At 53.6% G+C, this 21,033-nt stretch overlaps 1 protein-coding gene across 4 annotated transcripts; it reads left to right on the top strand.

The window, feature by feature from the left end:
• Positions 1-5,020: 5,020 nt before the first annotated feature.
• FBXO25 (F-box protein 25) lies at positions 5,021-19,640 on the top strand. 4 transcript variants are annotated; one of them, XM_090258050.1, is made up of 10 exons: positions 5,021-5,157; positions 6,286-6,389; positions 7,335-7,384; positions 9,745-9,837; positions 12,436-12,529; positions 13,571-13,755; positions 14,511-14,690; positions 16,189-16,332; positions 17,834-17,860; positions 18,576-19,640. In XM_090258050.1, exons 1-10 carry the CDS (start codon positions 5,024-5,026, stop codon positions 18,663-18,665), a joined length of 1,101 nt encoding a protein of 366 aa, XP_090114176.1. In that variant the 5' UTR covers positions 5,021-5,023; the 3' UTR covers positions 18,666-19,640. The 4 variants fall into 4 exon arrangements, with proteins under 4 accessions (XP_090114176.1, XP_090114174.1, XP_090114175.1 ...); XM_090258048.1 differs by lacking the exon at positions 17,834-17,860; XM_090258049.1 differs by lacking the exons at positions 17,834-17,860; positions 18,576-19,640 and adding an exon at positions 16,735-17,704.
• The last annotated feature ends 1,393 nt before the right edge of the window (positions 19,641-21,033 follow it).

The raw sequence follows: 21,033 nt of genomic DNA, 5'->3' as shown, positions 1-21,033 counted from the left end.
AGTGGTGGTGAGGAGGGCCATCACCTCTGCACACTCGGAATTGTGCTTCATGGGTTGAGAGCACCTTGTACAGACTCCGCGAGGCTGGTATTTAAGAGCAGAAAGTGTCTGACACCTGTCTGTTTGAAATCAGGGAGGATCTTGGGGGATTTAGAGTGGATACAAGGCGTGTTTGAGCAACATACCAAGAGACTTCAACCTGCATGATCCTCCTAAAGGGAGCAGCTCTCCCAGCGGACCAGACACCCCAGTTAGCTGGACAGGCTGACATAGCACCTCAGGGCTGCACCCAGGAGGGACAGGGCTGCTTATGAACAAAGGAGAGCAGCGCACTGTAGGGAGGAGAATGCCGGTCCGTGCCTGAAGAATTGTGCAGATGAGAGCAGCGAAGGTAAAAATGGACTTTTACAGCTAATAGGGAAACCCACTGGGCCACTTAGTATGTTCCGAGCAGCCGGCTTTGCCAGCTAGAGTGCAGTTTGTCTCAAACGTGAAAGACCAGGCTCAACCAGTAACTGTCAATGCTGGAGTTGAGTTTATTTTTTTAAAGATTTTATTTATTTCTTTTTAGAGAAAGGGGAAGTGAGGAAGAAAGAGAGGAAGAGAAACCTTGATGTGTGAGAGATACATCAATCGGTCACCTCTCATGCACCCCCAGCTGGGGAACTGGTCTGCAACCCAGGCCTGTGCCTTAACTGGGAATCAAACCAGCAACCTTTCTGTTTGTAGGCCAGTGTTCAATCCACTGAGCCACACCAGCCAGGGCTGGAGTTGAGTGTTCAGTGCACTATTCAGCCCGGGATGCAGGCACAGCATTGTGTAGACAACTCCAGCAATTATTCGTTTTGATACTGAACTTCGTGCCCAGGATGACTAACTCCCCCCCTCTCCTCCCCCGCCCCTAACAACTTAACATTCTGCTCTGATGCCTGCAGACCTAAGTGCACTCATGCAGCTACGGTTCTGCTGAATGTCCCTGTTGTCCCCTGCTGAGCAGGCCCCTCTCCAGCAAGCCTCGGGTTTGCTATAACCCCCCCCCCCCACTACTTAGGGTGAACTCTTGGTGGTGGGATCAATCATGTTGATGTCTTGCTTTGCTCCGATAAACCGGCATCCAGAATGTGGTGGTAACTCAAGAGAAAATAGTACATGAGCTCGGGACTCCGAAGGAAGTAATGGGTTTAGAAGACATCGTGCAGGTAAAATGAACAATCCTTCACAAGGTGGATGATTACGCCCAAGTCCGTGTTTTGTGTAAGTCTGGATTTTAATTCATCGGCCTATTTTCAAGGTGGAACACCCACATTGCATTTCGCTTTGATTTCCCCTCTTCCTGCTCTACATTAACAGGAAGATGAGCAGGGAAGTCTGCCTTTCTGTGTCGCCTCTGGAGTGAGGAAGATGCAGCTGAGGAGCCGCTGATGCTGCCCTTTAGGGGGAACCTTTTTCTTTTTAAAAACAGCTGCTTTTGCTGGGTTCCCATTGGATATGTTTTTCTTCCCTAGGGGACCCCGCGGAAGGGGCAGGACAAATACTTAAGAAGATGAACGCAGAGGCACCCTATGCACGGGGTGCTTGTCCCCTGTTCTGGCCTGGCCAGCGCGGGGGCTGGGGATGCGCTCTGGCTGTGACAGTTGCTGCCGATGCAGAGGGCTGGAGCCGCGAGGGGCAGTGCGCTGAGAAACCCGGGTGCGAGCGGGGCCCAGACCTTGCCCCAGCCCGGCCGGGTCCCGGGACCAGCCTTCTCCTTCCTACTGGACCTCCCCGCTGCCTGGAGGCCACGCGCCCGTCCCCACGCCCCGTGTGAGGCTCGTGGCTGCTCTGGCAAGTGGCCGCGAACTCAGCTCTGGAAGTCAGGGTCTTGAAATTAAGGCATTGGAGGAGCAGAGGAGGGGCGTCTGGCACCCCCAGAGAAGAACCCACTTCTTTTTTCTCCAGCCTCAGGGGCGGGCACTCCCAGCTCGGGGCCCCTCCCTCTGTCTACGGAGCAGCTCCGCAGCGTCTCCTGGCCGCCTCCGGGACCCCCCGCCCCCCTTCTCTCTCCTTGGCGCGTACGGTCTGGCGCAAGCACCGTTCCAGGAAAGCGAATGTATGGACGCAAGATCCTGGTTTTACACACGAGAAAATGGAGACGCCAGGAGACAAAGTGACTGGCGTGCGCGGCCCCGGGGCTCCGGACTTGGGCACGACGCGGTCATGTGGGCCGCGCCGGCCAATCAGCGCGGGCGGGGCGGGGCTTCCCGCAACGACTTCCGGCAATAAAGCCGGACGCGCTGCCAGGGTCGCGTGCGGACGCCGTGGCGGTCCGCGCTCCAGGGGGCTCTGGGACGTCTGGCGCGCAGGTAGGGACAGGGTGTGGCGGCCCAGGTGCGCAGTTCTTTGGGGGACAGGACCCTGGGTGCGCCGATGGGGACCCTGCGCGTGCTCGACCCGCCTCCCGCGACCCGCCCTTGCTTCGCCCGGCGTCCGCGGGGCCGAGGGTCCCCATGGGGTGGGCCCTGCCCGCTCCGGGGACCCGTGTCCCTGGGTCCGCTCGGTGCCATCTCCCGCCTGGTCTCCCTCGGTCCTCTCCGTGTCACCCCTCACCTGACGCTTCCGAGTTGTGCGTGTCCCGCACAGTGAGCTCGGGGTTGGCGCGTCCCCGGCGCCGTGGGCCGCCCCGGGCTTGTGCAGCTCGATGTCCTCCGTGTGAAGCCCGCTCTTTTCCAGGCCCTTCCATCCCGCCCCAGCCAGAAAGCGCCGCCTTCTCCTAGTCCTCCCCGTGCCCGTGACACACCTGGGCTGAGCGCGCGGGTCTCCCGGCCCTGAGGCCCACCCCGGACCCTCAGCCCTCCGCTCGCCGGGCCCTGCTGTCCTCTCGGGACCAAATGCGCTCTCATCACCCACAGTCACCTGCGACCCCAAGTGACTGGGGAATCCTGAAAGGAAAACGAAGCCATAAGAAAGGTCAATTGCTGACCCAATGGAGAACCAGTCATTCTTTCTCGGCACAATGAAAACTGTTTTCTCAAAATTTATGATGAAAAACAAAACAATAAGGGGGAAGACTCCTTTGCCGCTGTTTTCTCTGAAAGTGCCTGACTGTTACCGTCATGGTCGCCTTTTGTTCTTCGTCATACGCTTCATGCACCGGCTCAGGAACCGAGCACTTGTAGCTGACCCAGGAATATTGCTGCAGAGTTACATTTCCTTCTGAACATTTTTGTCTCCTCTAGGCCATTATAAGTGCCCATTTAATAACCTTCGTTGGTGATACCAAACATAGTGGGGAGACGATGTTTGAACACTTTCACCTCTCATGTCCTCTATAAACCTCCCCCACTAGTAAAAGAGGCCAAGTCTACTTTGGGTGTGAAGTTAATGTAGCATTACTCTATTGAAACTATTTTTGGTTGAGTTAACAGCTACTATTTTGTAGCTAAATTCAATGCATACTTTTCAGTTCTTACAATACTGGCTTCTTTATAACATTTTCCTCTCTGTACATTGTTTCTTTCTTAAAACATTCTTCTCGACGTCCCACTCCCCATCCCTCTGTGACTCTCCCTTTGCAGATCCTTTCTTGGCTTGTCTTCATCCACTTGTCCACTAAGTGTCGTTTTTTCCTGGGCTTTCTCTTCCTCCTGGTTGTTCCTCTCAGTGACACTATTCCCGGGGCAGCCTCGCTCTCCTCTTGGCCGTGGGTGTGCAGTGCAAGCGTCCCTTCAGTGTCACTGAGCTTCTGTGGTGTGTGTGCCTGCCGTTGCTCAAGGTTGCTGGGTTATGGAGTTGAACAAGACATTGGCTTTTCTTGGAGGGACACGGACAGTAAACACAGGTCGTTCCCGACGGCATTTATTGCTGTGACGTCACAGTGTCATAGTGGGGAGACACAGAATGGGGTGGTCAGGGGGCCTTTCTGGGGCCGGAACAGTCCAAACCAGTAATGTGAACACCTGAGGCCGTTCGTTGCCCCACCGTGGAGGACGGTCACTGGAGGACCTTAAAAAAAAAAAGACCTGGCCATCACATGTAGCAGGTCTGGGGTGGGGCTTCCAAGACAGCGCACAGCACAGGCTGAGAACCACTGGTCAGAAGGAGGCACCTCCAGGCCGTGGAAGAGCTAATATTCAAGGTCTTGCTGTCGCCAGCTCATCCGCTTTATGCAGGCGTCTGTTTAGTCATTTTTAAGTCTTAATTCGTACACCCGGAGCTAGTCCAGTGCCTGCGGCCGCCGGCAAAGCAAACCTGACAGGCGTGTGCAGAACTGAAGTCAGCACCCGTTTCTGCTTTGCGCGCTGCTCCTGGCCCTCCTCCCCGGACAGCTCAGAACTCTGTCGCCGGCCTTGGAGCCGATGCCCGAGACGCGAGAACGCCCGGGCGCCAGCCCCGTGACAGCCGACTGCCGCCCCTCCTCGGCGCGTCCCCTCTCACTGTGCCCGCGGCAGCCGCTCCCACCTTTTCGAGGCCAGCGCCTTCCTCTCCGGTCCTCATTCCACTTCCTCCGGGCGCACCCCCCGCCTGTTCCCCGCAGAGTCACCCTGATTTCTTCGTAAAGCTAAGGTGTGACCTAATGCGTCATTCACCTGAAAGTTCCTTTCTGGGCCCTCCGACTCATTTGCCTTGACTGTCCCCTGTCTCTGCCACACTCGCTTCGGCCCCGCCCCCTCCCCTCCAGGTGTCAACCAGATCAAACTGTGCGGTCGGTGGATGAACGATGGATGGGAATGTGCTTCCTTTCAGTTGCTTCCGATCACAGGAAGAGAGGGCTCTGTTTGGGATGGCACTCCCCCTTCTCCCCACCCCCACCCCCCACTGCTTGATCCTCTGCTCAGCCTTCGTGACCTGCCATTTTAGTACTACTGAGGCACAGTATCACCTTCACTCTTTTATCACCAGTGTTTACCAGCATTTAAGGCCTGTGCAGACTTCTCAATACTAAGAACTTACTTTTTAAAAATGAATGAGTAAATGTTCTAAGTGAAAAGAAACTTACTAATTACACTTTTTTTTTTACATAAATCAACTTTTTCATAGGAGAACGATGCCATTTTTGGGCCAGGACTGGAGGTCTCCTGGATGGAGCTGGATTAAAACGGAAGACGGCTGGAAAAGATGTGACTTCTGGAGTGAGGAGCTTGAAAGAGAGAAGAACCAGCGGAACAGTAACCACAGCCTGTGAGTCATACCTGAGCAGAGGCTGCTCAGCATTTATGGTTTCATCCATTTTTCAAGTCACTGAAGAGCTCTGTAAACTGTGATGTGGCTGAGATCTGCCCACACACAGGCAGGCTGGTGTGAGGGAAGACGTGGTGTCGCTGAAGTCCGAGCCTGGAGCATGGCCTGCTTTCCCCACCGATGCTGCTTCTGTTACCGAGTAAGGTCTCGCTGCCCAGCACTCCCAGAAGCCAATGCTGTGGCACCAGTTTTGGAGAACAGAAAAGGCTTTTATTGTGAAGTCCACCAGCAGGGAGTCATGAGGCTCATATTTGTCTCCCTGGTCCAGGGTCCAGGGCAAGCTTTTTGTTTGTTTGTTTTAGAGAGAGGGGAAGGGAGGGAGAAAGAGATGGAGAGAAACATCAATGTGAGAGAGAAACAACAATCAGTTGTCCTTGGTATGCACCCCGACTGGGGACCAAACCCACATCCAGGCCTGTGCCCTGACTGGGAATTGAACCTGCAACCCTTTGGTTTGTGGAATGACGCCCAATCAACCGAGCCACACTGTCCAGAGTTCCATATTAATTTCTTAAAGACTTGTTTTGTGGCCTAACATATGATCTATCCTGGAAAATGTTCCCTGTGCACTTGAAAAGAATGTGTATACTCTTGCTTTCGGATGGAAAATTCTGTGTATGTCTATTAGGCCCATTTGGTCTGTTCTGTTGTTTAAGGCCATTGTTTACACAGCATCGCACCAGGGATATGGCGAATCATTAGTCAGTATCAAGTATTGTCACATTAATTTTTTCCAGGGTGCTTATAGTATAATATAATCTCCTGTTTTAATGAAGCATTTTGAAGTCTAAAACATGTTCAGCACTTCCTGGTATGACATTCTCAAAAGAACCAGGATAAATCTGAGGTAAGGTTTCTCAAAACAAAAAGACTATCTTAGACATTAGCTGTGCAGTGTCATACTGATCTGTTGCTTTGAAAATTAACGGTTCGCTCTCAGACTTTAACATGATTTTTATTTCAGTCTCCTAAATTGCAAACCAAATATCTATTATCATTTTTTAAAAAGAAAAGCCAAATGAAACTCTCCCTGTAAAGATATTTAAGTAAAATATATCTTTATTTCAGAATCTTAAATAGTGAAGATAAAGAAATATTTTCTAATGAAGAGCATGGATATGCATCCAAAAAAAGGAAAAAGGACCATTTTAGAAATGACGGCAATACTCAGTGTAAGGTCATTTTCATTAATAATTTTATGATACTTACTGGAACATGTTGGTCTTCTAACTTGGTTGAACAGTGTTCTCAGGAAAGATGACACAGTCATGTAACAACAGTCCTTGTCCAGTGTTGCCCACAGACCTAGTGATCACACTTCATGCACCTCAACCATTTTCTTAGTAAGATTTGCAAAAACGAAAGACAGCAAAAGCCCCACAGAAGAGCCCACACATCTGAATGACTGAATAGGGGCCATGGTCAGTTCACTCCCACACAAGGAGGCCAAAGGTTAAGTGTTTCGACTTTGGCCTCTGGTGCAGGAGATGCTGGTGTTCTAGAAAGACACAGTTGTGGTCAGAGGTGGGTCAGCCCCTGGGTGGGAGTGCGGGGCTGGAAGCAGTCTGTCTCCTGGGCAAGGGCTGACCCTGCACTGGGGCCTCACCCTGCACTGGGACCCTGCCCTGCACTGGGGCCCTGCACTGAGTCATGGGAACTGCTTTCCTGTATTCAATCTGGTGAAGAAGGTGGGGTCTTGTGGAGAACAGTCATCGTGATTCTTGAAGCTGTGGGATTTGGATTGCATCAAAAATTTTATTTAAATCGAATACAATATAAAGGCAATGACAGAAGAATATAACTTTTTATTAGTTGCATAATCATAATTGTATTTTTATAATGATATATGTTTTCATATTACTACAGTCATTAGCAACAGTAATTTTTGTCTAGGTTACTAAGAGTTGGTACTGTCTCAAATCATCTTCCATGTGAAGAAATGCTTCAGAGCCTCTTAAACTGATGTTAGGAAACAAAGCAATTCTGCTCACATTTCCCAGTAAAAGCATCTCCTGTCTATACATCAGATACTTCTGTTAACACATGCAGCTCTTTTAAGTTCCTAAAAATCTTAACCTGATTCCCCAGATTTTAAAAACAGTTAATTTTTATTCTAGGTTTTTATCGTGAAAAATGGATCTATGTCCATAAAGAAAGCACAAGAGAAGTAAGTATTCTGTTATAAGTAAGTGTATATTTTGTATTGTGTCTGTGGACTATGCAATGTCACATTCAATAAATTACTTCTTCTGCAATATCACATCTGTGGTTCACATTCTAACAGATGAAGACAGGAGGCTCTTTCAACCACTGACTCTTGTGTGTGTGTGAGTGTGTGTCCATGTGCACTGGGTGTGGTCACTGTCCTGGTACAAGCCTGGGACAACAGCACAAATGTGGGCCCCAAACAGTGTGATATGCCCTCTGCACCTGTTAGTGCCACGGTGCCAGCAGGGGCATGACGGAGGCCTCCTGTGGGGACGTGTCGAGTAGCTAATGTGACATTTGTCATTAACTGTGAGCGCCTTTCTCCTCCTTTCTTTTGCCAACTTGGCAAAGCTTCTTTGGGATCCATAACACAGTCCATTCATTTCAGCTCCATATATTTCCTTTTTCTCTTCTTAGTATCTGGGGAGCTTACTTGCTCTTGCAGTCTGAGAAACAAAGCATTTGCTTTATTTTGTAGCAACTGGGAGAAATGATTTAGGGAGTAATTATTGAGTATCTGTTCCATTAGCATAAGTGAAATGTCCCAAAAGTGTTCATAGTGGGTGAAACTAGCCCAGCTTCCTGGAAGTTTAAGGATTAGATTCTGAGACAAAACTTTTTTGACCTGTGCAGTGATGGTTAACATTAAGTGTCTACGAAATGATTCTAACCCTTAGCACACAGTCAAAAGCACCCTTATGAGAATGTTTAATAACATAATGTAGTTTGAGCTTATTTAAGACTATTACATATTTCAATTGCTCTGTGTTGCCACACTGATTACAGAAAAGAGATCCAACTTAGGCCAGCGCCAGCAACAACAAAATTCATTGCGAGTCTATGGTTCTTAGGTGGACCCAGGAACAGGTGTGACCAGGCCCCAGGAGGGAGCGGGACTCAGAGCTGAGAGCTGGTCCTTCTCTCACCAGCTGTCTCTGAAGCAGGAGGCTGGCTGTCATCTCCCCTGGGGAGACCTGGTATCTCTGCTGCCTGTCCACATGACCTGCTTCAGCCCCTCCCAGCCTCTCAGCTCTCACCTACGTGGTTCCAAGCCTCATGTCGTTCTAACATGCTATTTGTGGTTGACTCTATATCGGATTCAGTTCCCCCAAAAGGAAGAGGCTGCTGTGAGATGGGAGGCTGCCTGGGAAGCAGTCTGCTCCACCAGAATGTGGAATTCTGTTCATCAAGGAGACGTCAAAGTAGAAATGTTACGTGGAATCCATTTCAGATTCTATCTAATCAGCCTTTGCTCCCCCCACAGCTCCTGGGAAAGTACATGCATGTTGTTGGCATGTGCACACATTAGGACTGGCCTTGGGACTTGGAGCACACCCCATTGGCCCTTCTCATGCGCCTGTTATCTGAGCCCCAAGCGTGTCTCCTCTAAAGCTGCTCCTGCCACGCCCGCTGCTTTCTGCGATTATTCCCCAGGTTATTCCCCAGGTTGTCTGTCCCCATGACTCTCAATTGGAAATCTTTTTCTATATTTTTTGTATTTCAAATACTGAAGATCAAGGTTAAAGTGATGCCTGAAACCTAATGTACAAGCCAACCTGTACAAACCAATTAGAATATAGGGGACATCATTAAAGAAAAACATCTAAAGGAAGAGCAGTGTTCTCATTCTTCTTTTTAAAATCATCACCTGAGGACACGTTCATTGATGTTAGAGAAAGAGTGATGGGGGGGCATTGATGTGAGAGAGGCGTTGCCTCCCCTACGCACCCGGACTGGGGATCGAACCTACAACCTTCTGGTGCGTGAGATGGCGCTGCACCCACGGAGCCACCAGCCGGTGCACAGTGTTCTCGTTCTTTCACTCTGGGACCCATGCGGTCTAATTACCGCTTCCTGGCGTGGGCAGCTGGGTGGGCCGCAGCGCCCGCAGTCACATCCCACGTGACCGACAAGCTCCCGGCCCTGCGGGCACGCGCGCGCGCACGCGCGACTCTTGCCGCGGAATCACACTGGGCAGGAGGCCTGACTTGTGTGTTTAGGGTTGTGTGTCCTAGAATAGTTGTTATGTTATGACTTTAGGCTTAATTTGCCCTCCCGCCAAATGTGTCCCAAGAAAAGAAACTGAGATACTTAATAAATATGTCACTCGGCCCACAATGGGGTGAGAAGGCCAGCCGTCCTGTCTCGGTGACACGGCCTCACGCTGCTCTCTAAATAAGGACTAAGTAAGTCACAGCGCAAACCACTGTCCTTGGCCAGACTTGACAGCCGCGGCGCCCGGACCCCCCCTGCCCGGCCGTCAGCTCCCGCCGCCCGCGGCCGTGGCGAGCACTGACGGGCGGCGCGCGTGTCTTCCAGCGGCACGGCTACTGCACGCTGGGGGAGGCCTTCACGCGCCTGGACTTCTGCAGCGCCGTGCGGGACGTGCGCAGGTTCGCCTACGTGGTCCGGGTGAGTACCGGGCTCCGCGGCCCCGGGGGGGCGGGGGCGGCAGGGCCGGGAGAAGACGCGCGGTGACCCTCGGGGACGGGCTCGGGGGCCGGCAGGGCGGCCGCACCCCACGCGTGCGTGGCATGCCGTCTCTCTGGGGGGCGCCCCGATGGTCGCCTGCCTGTCCCGCGTCACGGGAACGGGGAGCTAGTAGGAAAAATGAAATCCGCGCAGAACAGAGCTCACAAAAGCCTGTTGTGTTCCTGCCACCTTTTTAGAAGAAATGTGTGTCTCATCCACCTGCAAAAAGACCGGTCCTCAGCCGGCGCCCTTCATCTTAATTACCGTTTTAACCTGAAATTTACCTCGTCCCGGGCCGGCATTGCCCCTTCGTTTGCTGGGTTTGCACGTGCCTCGGTGTGGCCTCTGGCGGGGTACACCGCCCCGTGTTCCCTGGAGAACCAGCTAAGACTCCATGATGCCAGCCCTGCCTTCTGCTAGTGACTCCAGTCCCTTTGGGGAGGATTTTTTACATCATGATGTCAGAAAACTGGTTTATGTCGACGACGGGAGGGGTCGTCGGAAGGCCGCCTGTCCCCTCTCCTGAAGGGCCAGTTGTGGAAGCCGCCCTTCGCAGCCGTGAGCTCGGCGACTTTTCACTGTGAAATCACAAGGATCCCAAAGAGATCCTGGCTATAAATATTTACGACATAGAAATGAACCCCCTTTAAAATATTTCTGTTTATTTAAAAGTAAATGTGGTGTTTTACACCTTTGCAAATCTCCTTACTGTTTGCTGCAGTAGAAGGCCCCTGAGTTCTCAGGTCGCTCCATAGCAACTGGGACACGTCACCACGCACTTAGGGTGTGAGTGGGGGCTGTGCCTGTGTCTCTGCTGCCTCAGTGACCGTGGAGAATCAGCTCTGACCTGGGGGACCCTCGGGGTTCCCGGGTGCACTCTGAGAATGCTGCGACCTCTGCCCCTCGCTGCTCTTGGACAGGAGGATCGGGCTGTGACTTCCCTTTTTCTCTTCTTTGAGGAATAGAATAAAATGTCTTTGCTTCTTCGGGTCTGTTTCCCTCCTGGCTGAGTGTTGTTGGAGCCAGAAGCCGACTTGGGAAGGTTCTGGTGATTAAACAATGGCTGGGCGGTGAGTCTCTCGTGGGTCAGGCCTCCGAAGCCCAATATGGCTTAGACTCACCTCAGTCACATCTCAGTCCAGCCTTCATCAGCAGGAACGCAGGTTCTGGGTCCCAGGTGACTGAATTCATTCTCTGTCATTGGTTCTAGATGCAGGCGGAAGAGATGAGGTATTCCTCAGCATTGTGACGAGAGTCAGGCAAGGAGGACATTGAAAAACACGAAGCTAATGAGAAGGACTAAGGGGTGGGAGTGGCATTTGAGCCGTGTGTTTGGTTCTGGTGTGTTGGGTGGCAAGAGTCTCATCTGTCTCCAGTGTGCTGTGGCGTGCATTCACTGTGGCGTGGGACACGCTTTACAGACACGTTAGAAGGCAAAGAAAGATAGTTTCCCACAGGCTGTTATTTACAGTGTTGGTTTGGACTTTTTCAGCCAGTGCAGCTCTGTGAGGGTGTGAGTTTGCCTTTTCTTTCCTCCTCTGGGAACCAGCAGGGGCAGCAGGACAGGTGAGGGAGGGGCTGGAGGCCCCGCTTTCAGAGACGAGGAGGCAGAATCTGCAGATTCTAACGTGCGCGTGAGGCCACGAGGGGGCAGGAACCGCTGGGAGACAGGTGAGGGGGAGCTCACAGACTCAGGGCAGGTCAGACAACAGCGGCAGCCACATGCACGGCCCAGGGAGAGGCCAGCGGGGGTGGTGAAGTCACAGCCTGCGGCAGGCTGCAGAGGGGCGCAGTGGGAGGAGCTGGGTTGGGGGAGCCAGCCCTCCCTGCAGAGCAGAGGATGGGGACAGCCCTGGGCTGAGGAGCCTGGGGAGCTCCCTGCATCCTCTCTAGGGCCTCCTGGGGGCTCAGAAACAGGTGAGGACAAAGAGGCACTGATGGGGCCCTGAGACACGAGGGTGGGGGGACACCAGGACCTGTGCCAGCAAGGGGGGCAGACTCGTCCGGAGTGGGAGCCTGCATGACTGGGGAGGCAGCCGTTGGGGGTCTGGGAGCAGACAGACAGTGTGAGCACGAGACAGATAGAGGAAACAGGCCATGAGGACGTGATGGGGCAGGAGGGACCCGGGGACAGCGGGCGCTTTGGAGACTGTATGGGCCTGAGGCAGTGAGAAGGGGATAAGAGAGGAGCAGTTTTAAAGGATTAGAAAGAAAACGCCAGGTTAGGTAAAGGACACACCTACCAAGGAGTCTTGAAAGAAAGCAGAGCAGTGGGACTGAGCAGGTGTTGAAGGGCCAGGTGCGGCAGACCTTCCTGAGGTCAGACAGCCTGATCTTCATTGAAAATGTGCAGGCCACATGACCCGGGACACACAGGTCACACCCTCAGCCTGTCATCGCTGAGGCATGAGGGGGAAGGGTGGGCAATCTCCCAGGAAGGAGAAAACGAGAGGCACACCCTCCTGCCACAGCCATCACTGTGCTGGCTGCGGGTCCCTGTGGTTGAGTTCATGCTTAGCTTTCTCCCTTTCTTTTAAGCTCCTGCAGCTAATTGCAAAATCCCAGTTAACTTCCTTGAGTGGTGTGGCACAAAAGAATTACTTCAACATTTTGGATAAAATCGTTCAAAAGGGTAAGAGGATGACTGATATTTTTAATCATCTTAAGTCTCGCTGAATGCGGTGTGAGGAGGGGGCTTTCTCTTATTGCCCCCCCATCCCCTGGTGTGCACATCACAGCGCCGCAGGGGGCTGTGTGGTAGGTCCTCCAGGCGGGCAAATGGTCCCCCCAGGCCTCGGTGATCGGGGGCTCCTGCTTACTCCCTTAAAGTGCTGTTGCAGGCAAAGGACTATATTATGTTATAATAGGAAATATAATGCCGTGACCACAAGAAAGGTCAGTGAAAAGCTGTTTTACCTTTCCGTGTAGCCGGTCGGTTCCCTGGAGCCACAGGATGTTTCCATGATCAGTAAGTTGCGGCTCAGTTGCTTTGGCATCAGATACACCTACAATTTTCTCCTTAATTTAAAGTTTGGATGGATTAATTAGCACCTAATAAGTGGAACTTAAGGTTTCACGGCATGGGTTTATGCTTATATGTGAGTTTATGACTATGCACAGCCGCTTTAAATGTCAGTTCTCTCTACAGTAAAGAAAATAGACTGACGGGTTCAGGGAAAAATTGTGGACTTGGCCAAAGATACACCATCAGGAAACAATTGAAAGTTTTTAATCTCATTATATTTGTGATACGTGAAATATGCCAATCTGGGGTTGCAGTGAGCTTAGGTCATTGTTTTTATTGTGGCAAAATATACAAAATATAAAATTAACACGTTTGCTTGTTTGTATGCTCACGGTGTGGTGGCATCAGGCTCATTACACTGCTGTGCAGCCATGAACACTGTCCTTCCCCAGGACTTCCTGTCCCCGTGACACACTCAACCCAGCCTTTCTCCACCCCTGGCCCCCCGCCTGTGGCCATCTCTGTGGATCTGCAGCCTGTGGGGCCTGGCAGAGCAAGCCACACGGAGCCTGTCCTGTGTCTGCTGGTGTCACAGAGCACAGTGCCCCAGGGTTCCTCCAGGCTGCGGGGCAGGGCAGGGTTTTCCGCCTTTCTGAGGCTGAGTGAGACTCCGTGTGTGTGTCACACGCTGTGCTGTGCCCATTCCAGCCCTCGAGGACCACCAGAACCCGCGCCTCATTAAGGACCTGCTCCGGGACCTGAGCTCCACGCTGGGCGTCCTGCTCAGGGGCGTGGGCAAGTCCGTGTTGGTCGGGAACATCAACATCTGGGCCTGCCGGCTGGACACGATCCTCGCCTGGGAGCAGCAGCTGCAGAACCTTCAGGTGACTCAGGTAGGAGCTCGTCGCGAAGGGCATGACCTCTCCAGCCGCCCAGCCCTGTGAGCGCCTCTTGCCTACCCCCTGTTGAGGAATGTTTCCAGGTGGATTAGGACCCAAGGCCCTTTAGCGAGTTATCACTGTTCCTGGAAAGAGCTAATTCTGTGGGTGACGAGGAAGTAACTGATTTACCTTTACAGGAAATTAGGTATTTTAGGCTCCAGTGACGTTCAGCACATGCAGGCCCATGGCCCTGCACAGCCCCCTGCGCCCCTCGCGGCGGCACCTGCAGGGTCCCCTCACCTGCTGTCCCCGTTGCCGTGGGTCGTGTGTGCTCCTTGGTTGCAGCAAACATGAGAAAAAGGTTCAAATGGGGCCAGTCTGATGTTGCTGTTTATTCAGCTAACCAGTTTCGACAGGAACAATCGTGACCATGGTCACCTAAGTCAGTGCTCCCGGCCGTGCTTTGTTTGCCCTCGTCCTCTGGAAGAGACGTGACAACCGGCACGTGCATCTCGATGCGTCAGGAGTACACGGGCTCCAAACCGCACTGCTGGCTGGCCAGCGTCCCCCTTGTGTCACCTCTGTCTCCTGGGCCCACGGGAAAGCTGCTGTTTCTGGTGACCTGGGAGCACTGGACACTTGGCCCGTGGGGTTTACAGGAGCAGTGACGCCCTGACTGTGGGCCTAAGACACTCACAGTGATGACGTGACCTGGCGTCAGTGTCCAGTGACTGAAGGCAGCCGTGTGTTCTGCTCCCTGTTTGCAGGTGAACCACGGCCTCACGCTCAGCGACCTCCCCTTGCACATGCTGAACGACATCCTGTACCGGCTTTCGGACGGCTGGGACATCGTCACCCTGGGCCAGGTGACGCCTGCACTGGCCGTGCTCAGCGAGGACCGGCAGCTGTGGAAGAAGCTGTGCCAGTACCACTTTGCCGAGAAGCAGGTGAGCGTGGTGGCCTCGCCCAGGGGCCACAGGCACAGCTTCCAAACATCGGAAACAATCAGAACTTATCTTAATCGCTGTGGTTTCCCTTCAGTAGCTTGTATGGTTTATTGCTCATTCTCGAAAAGAACCACAATTCTGAAATACCCCGAACTGAAGAACAGGCCAGGGCCGAGCTTCGTCCCTCTGTCGGCAGGACAGGAGCCACAGGCAGAGTTGCTCTTTTCCCCCATAACAGGGTGACTCACATCCCCCCCAGGGCATGTCCTAGAAGGCTCCTCAACTGTGCAGCCTTGGTCTCTGAGACCTGCCGGCCCCACGTGCTACCCCTCCCATCCCGCAGCCCAGCGTTCCTGAGGCGGGTGCTGGTGCAGCCACCAGCCCCTGCTCCGCGTCATCCAGGGTCAGAGTCTACGGCGCTCTCTGACCCCTGTGTAGGGAGGGGAGGCGGACGGCCCGTGTCCTCAGAGACAGTCCCGTAGAGCTACTGATAGGCACCATGAAGTGGGGGAGAACGGCATGTGTGTGTGAACACCGTCCCCTCGGAGGCCTAGACAGGAGAGGGGTCCTTGAAAAGATGGGGTCACAGGGGCAATGCACAGCTGTGGGTCACATCCGTGCATAAAGGTGCTGCCTGCAGCAGAGCGGCAGGAGAAGGAGCCATGGATGGGGTGTGGGGCAGCTGCCGGCCTGTGAGGCCACAGCTGGTCCCTTGTGGTGGGCTGCCTTCCCGCTGTGTGACATCCTCGGGGCCAGGCACACGGTGGCCCGTGCCAGTACGTGGTCCTTTCTGACCACACTTGCTCGGGTGGACATTCTGGGTCAGACGGGGACTGTGTTCGCACCTCTGGGGATCTGCCAGACTGCTGTCTGCAGCAGCCATCCCACCTCCCGTCCCACCAGCCATGTGCGAGGGCCGGCTGCCTCCTCGTCATGTGTGACCGTCTGGTGACGGTCACGCCGTCCTGAAGGGCATGAGTGCAGTCTTGTTCCAGATCCCTGGTGGCAGGGGTACTCAGCATCTTTGGCCGTCGGTGCTTTTTGCAGAAGTGTCTTCTCACTCCCTTTGCCCACTTTTTAATCAGGTTCTTTTCATTTCTGAGCTGTGTTCTCTGCGAATTCTAAGTACAAGACCCTCATCAGATATATGATTTATGTAAATTAACTTTTTAAAATTTATTTTCAGTTATAATTGACATACAATATTAGTTTCAGGTGTGCAGCATTGTGATTATTAACTTAATAGTATATTTTAACTTAATAATATATCATGGACATCATTCCAGATCTGAATATTTAAATCTGTTTAATGTCTGAGTGGCATCCCATTGTACGGACACGTTATTTATTTGATTAGTCCCTTATCAGTTTAATCCATGTAAGTTTAATTCCAATAATTCCGTGTTTCCTGCACGACCTGCCTTGTTAAGTAGCTTCGCTCCTAATACTGTGCAGTGGAAGTCTTGTGCCGATGCTGAGCAGCTCTGCGTTTGTCCAGTTTTGCAGACACTTGATCCTTTCAGAAAAAGGCCACGTCGAGTGGAAGCGGATGTACTTTGCGCTGCAGAAGTGCTACCCGACCCGAGAGCAGTACGGAGACACGCTGCACTTCTGCCGCCGCTGCGGCATCCTCTTCTGGAAGGTAAGTCCGGACGGGCTCTCGCAGTGGGAGGGTCGAGTGTAAAATGCTTCGTCTGTGTTTAAGTGCAGTGGCTACAGATGGGCACTTCCGTGTGATGGGGAAGGAAATGAGACGGAGGGGACCAGGCACCGGGGCGGGGGGTGGGCTCACAAGTGCAGAACCAAGCCGTGGTTTGCGAGGGCACCTCCCCCAGGGCAGGTCTGGCTGGTGCCCTTGGGCCTCATCAGGGCAGCTTCTTAGGAGTCCTGCCCCGAGGACAAGGGGGAACCTCTGCTTGCTGGTGTCCCCAAGCTTGCCCTTTGCCCCTGGCCACCCTGACATCGGCCGCCCGCCCCGATGGTGCCCGCGCACACCAGTCATGGGCTTTAGAGTGGACCGTGCATTTCCTCTTTTTGGTCAAAGTTAACCAGACTCAGTGCTCATCTGCAAGTCTGACCCTTCAGTGAAACACTAAACTCGGAAGCTTCGTCTGCAGCGATTTCCGACCCAGAGAATGTGAGGAACCCTCCTTCCCGAGACTTTCTTATTCTTCTTGTGCTTCCCACGGCCTGGACTCTGATGGACACAGGTTTCCCTGGCCCAGGAGTCAGCTGGCACGAGCCTCCTCCTCAGTGAGGCCCCGTTTTCTTGACACTGGACTCTGTGCCTCGGGGCATGCCATCCATCTGTGGTCCTGGGTGATGCACCGGGCGCCGCGGGGCTGCGGGTGTCCTGCTGGCCCACCCGCCCCGGGCTACGGCCTCTGCCTGCAAACACCCCGCTTGTTTGCCTGGTGACCTGTCACTGAACAATGAGGACACGTTTTGAGAGAACCGTCACTAGGTGACTTAGTTGCTGTGACCGTCACAACGGCATTTACGTGAACCCGACGGCACAGCCAGCAGCCTGGCAGCGCGTCCCTGTGCAGACGGCACGCAGGCTCGTCTAGCGCCGAGATGCAGCCAACAGGCGGCTGCGGCCGTGCACGCAACACACGGTGGCGGGGCTGCTGACGTTTTGTCAGGAGCGAGAGTGGCGGAGAGAGAAGGAAAGCATGGCCTGTGGCCTCACCTCCGTGTCCTCACTGTGTCCTGCAGGCGGCCGGCAGGCTTACACGTGAGCCTAGGCTCCAGCTTCGTGGTCGCCGCTGGCACCGCGACAGCCTGTGAATGAGTTTCCCAACAACACGCCACAGCTGTTTTCCACGTAAACCACACGTGGAAATACCAGCTCTGCTTTGTTGTTTCCGGGGAACCCCTGAGGGCTAGGAGCCCCCGCAGCCTCACTGCTCCTCATGGAGATGCTTGGAAGGATGTGGCTGTGTGTCCTGGGCTGGAGACCGTCCTCGAACTGTGGGTCTTTGGGGCATTTGCTGGGGTCTCGTGTGCTGTGAGAGCAAGTGTCGTTACCCCGTGTCCCCTGATGGTCTCGGTTGATGTGTCATGCGCATCAGCTGGGCGCCTTCTAATCTCTCTCCCTTCCCTCCCTGCTGCGCGCCTTCTGATCCGGCTTCGCCCCCGAGGACTGCCGCCTTGCACTGATGCTCCAGGTACCTCGTCCTTCCCCGCCCCAGCCCTCTGCTCGGGCCAACCCTGCAGCCGCCGGCCCCGGGGCTCGCCCAGAACACCGCACACTTGGAAGGCAGCCGCAGCTGCCCGGGTGCACGGCTCGCGGTGGGGGCCCGTGGCCAGACTATGAGGGGCTCGCTTATTTCAGTCACCACCAAAGGGTTTTCATGAAATACCTCAGAGTCCTGCACTTGAGCGAAGGTTCAGCCTGAGGAGGAAGCTCTGGACATGTCCAGTGGACGTCCCTTTGGGTAGAAGGACCACGCAGCACCTGGGTGGTCCCATCCCAGCCATGGTCTCCTGGGGAATGCGCTGACGTGGCCTCCGACTCCTGCTGGCCTGCAGGCCAGAGGCAGCTCGTTCTCTTAAGTCTGTCTGTCTTTTCACATAAAACCTAGTTTCTTGGGAAATATGACCTTGGGCCATCAGTTGCTGTGGGAGTGTGGGCAGTGGTCTGGGGGCAGCATGCCGGGGTGAAGGTGGCAGGGGCCCTGGGCATCCCCTTCCTCTGAGCAGGGCCAGCGGCCAGGGACCAGCTCGGGGCCACCGGTGCGCCGACTCGAGCAGAACTCAGGAAGCTTCTGTACTGAAAGCTGCGTGCCGCCATGTGCTCATAATCGCCGTCGCCTCTGACCAGCGCGTTCCAGCTAACGGCTGGTGGCTGACCTGTGTAACTCTCTCTCTCTGCGCCCGCAGGACTCGGGACACCCCTGCACGGCCGCAGACCCCGACAGCTGCTTCACGCCGGTGTCCCCACAGCACTTCCTCGACCTCTTCAAGTTTTAAAGGCTCCTCAGCCCTGCATGGTGGCCTTCGGAGCTGGCGGAGCCACGGGAGGTGCTCTCTGTGACTGAGTGCCACCTGCGGAGACGGGACGGGACAAGCTGCTCCCGGGCAGGGACGCCTCGCTCTGTGTTTTCGTCTCTGAAAGGGGGCAGGGAACCCAAGCAAAAGCATTTCAATGTCCTTCTTTAAAAAACTTTTCATCTAAGTATGTGACAACGTGTAACTTTGCCTATTTATAAATATGGTTCAGAAAAGATTCTGGATTTTCAGGTCCCTGTTCTGTGCTGAACAGACCCTAACAGCCAATAATATGCCTAATTGTCACATGATGGTCTTCTGATCTTGCAGTTTTTGGGGGCGGGGACACAACTGATCCTTGTAAGTACATTATGCAGAATATTTATTTTTCTTAAGGTGCATTTTAACCTCATTGGTTGTATCCAAATGGCTCCTTGTTGAATGCAGAATGAACCTAGGGAGATACTTGTATGTCCACTCTGGTGTTTAGCGATTGGGTTGTGAACTGTGCGAAGTGTCCGTGACCAGCACAGGTGTCGTGGCGGGGCTGTGCCCTCAGAGAGACACCAGCCCACCACCTGGTGTCCTCAGCAGCCCTGCAGGGGAACAGACGCCTGCTGAGCCTGGTGCATTGGGCAGTGGCTGCAGTGGCCTTTTCCAGACTGGAACAGCTTTTATAGACAATAAACCATGTTCACTAACTTTGTCAGTTTTGTAACTTACTGAAAAAGTAGAGGTAGTGATTTTGATATCATTTATTTAAACCTTTGAAACGTTTAAAAGATTGCTCTATTTTTAAAATAATGCATGTCCATTTTAGAAACTCTGTATAACATAAAATCACCCATACTATTGCCGCATGTCTTCATTACTGAAGTCATAGGTTCAGGGGACCCACGCAAAGTCATTTCTGCTTCCCTTCTTTCTTCTGAGCATATTAAAATTTGTAAATAATGAGTCTGGATTTTCAGTGCTCTATTTTCTGCTGAACAAGCCCAGCTGTCAAAGAACATGCTTCTCACTGGTCCCGCGTGCGGGTGGGGCTCAGAGCCTCCTTGTGTGCCGGGGCTGAGGACGCTCATGAACGGCCGTATCTGAGATGCCACCTTCCTTTCAGGACCAGCCTTTTCTTCAAAAGCATTTGTGGAAACGTGTCTGTTGGCCACACAGTGTCAGAGACGGTACAGTCCTTCCGTCGGGCAGGCTGTTTCGGAGTTTTGCTGGTCACGAAGTAACCCTGTGATCAGCATCATGTAATAAACGTTTGTGCATCTGCTCATCCCCTTGAGGTGATGGAGGAGAGACAAGAGAATGAGTCCGTTTTTAAGGGCATTTCCAGATTGCTAGTGAGACTAGAAACCGTTACGATCTTTCCAAAAGATGAAGCGCGCCACGTGACCATTCCCGTTGCTGTAGGTGCTGCTTGGGTAAGTGGGGGATGGATTGTGACATTTAACGTCTCTATTTGCTAAATCACCTCATCTGTGCTACTTGCCTGTTTTACTGTTGGGGTTTTGAGGGGTTTTGTATTTTTCTTTTTTTAATTTTCATGCATGGATTTTTAGAGAAAAAGACACATCAACTTGTTGCTCCACTTCCTTATGCATCATCATTGGTTGATTCTTGTCTGTTTCCTAACTCAAGACCCTGGCCCATTGGGTTGACACTCCAACCAACTGAGCCACTCAGCCCGGGCTCATACTGATTTTTCCTTGAAATGATATTAATCTCATGAAGTCACAGTTCTTGTCCCTATAGAACAAGATGGTGGCGTCAGGGGCAGAGTCGGCCAGTTCCGCTCCGGGAGGCGGCAGGAGCCCCTCACCGCAGGCGGGCGGCAGGTGCTGCAGGTGGGCGGTGCAGGCTCCGGAGCCGCGGAGCAGACGGGCGGACGCCGCGCTCGCCGGGGAAGGGCGCTCCGTGAGCGCACACGTGAGTGCAGGTTCCGTCCTGCGGCCCCCCCTCGCGGCTTCGGCTGCCGTCTGCCTCGCTGATTGGCAAGGGCTGGGGACACGGAGTCGGCAACCAGCAGGTGCCCTCTGTGCCACCGCCGCCGCCTGGCCCGAGGTCGGGGGCTACAGGGCCCGCAAGGACACCGGTCAGCCCCGGCCCCCTGGGGCCTGGGGGCCGCGACAGCTGCGTCCCGTCTCAGCTAGTGACCCTCTGAAGTCTCAGGACGGACGTGTTTCTTCCTCTTCCTCCCGTTCTCATCGTCCTTCTCTTTGTCCTTCTGTGAGTCCTTCTGTCCTGCGCGTGGGCGTCGGGCGGCGGCCGCAGCCCCGCACTGGACGTGGAGCTGCCGTCGCTTCCTCTGTGCTCACGTCATTTCTGCAGCTGATATTTGGCTCAA

This window comes from Furipterus horrens, unplaced genomic scaffold (genome assembly GCF_987537825.1).
Source record: "Furipterus horrens unplaced genomic scaffold, mFurHor1.1.pri manual_scaffold_12, whole genome shotgun sequence".
Taxonomy (NCBI): Eukaryota; Metazoa; Chordata; class Mammalia; order Chiroptera; family Furipteridae; genus Furipterus; species Furipterus horrens.
This window is presented reverse-complemented; position numbering and strand designations above follow the sequence as displayed.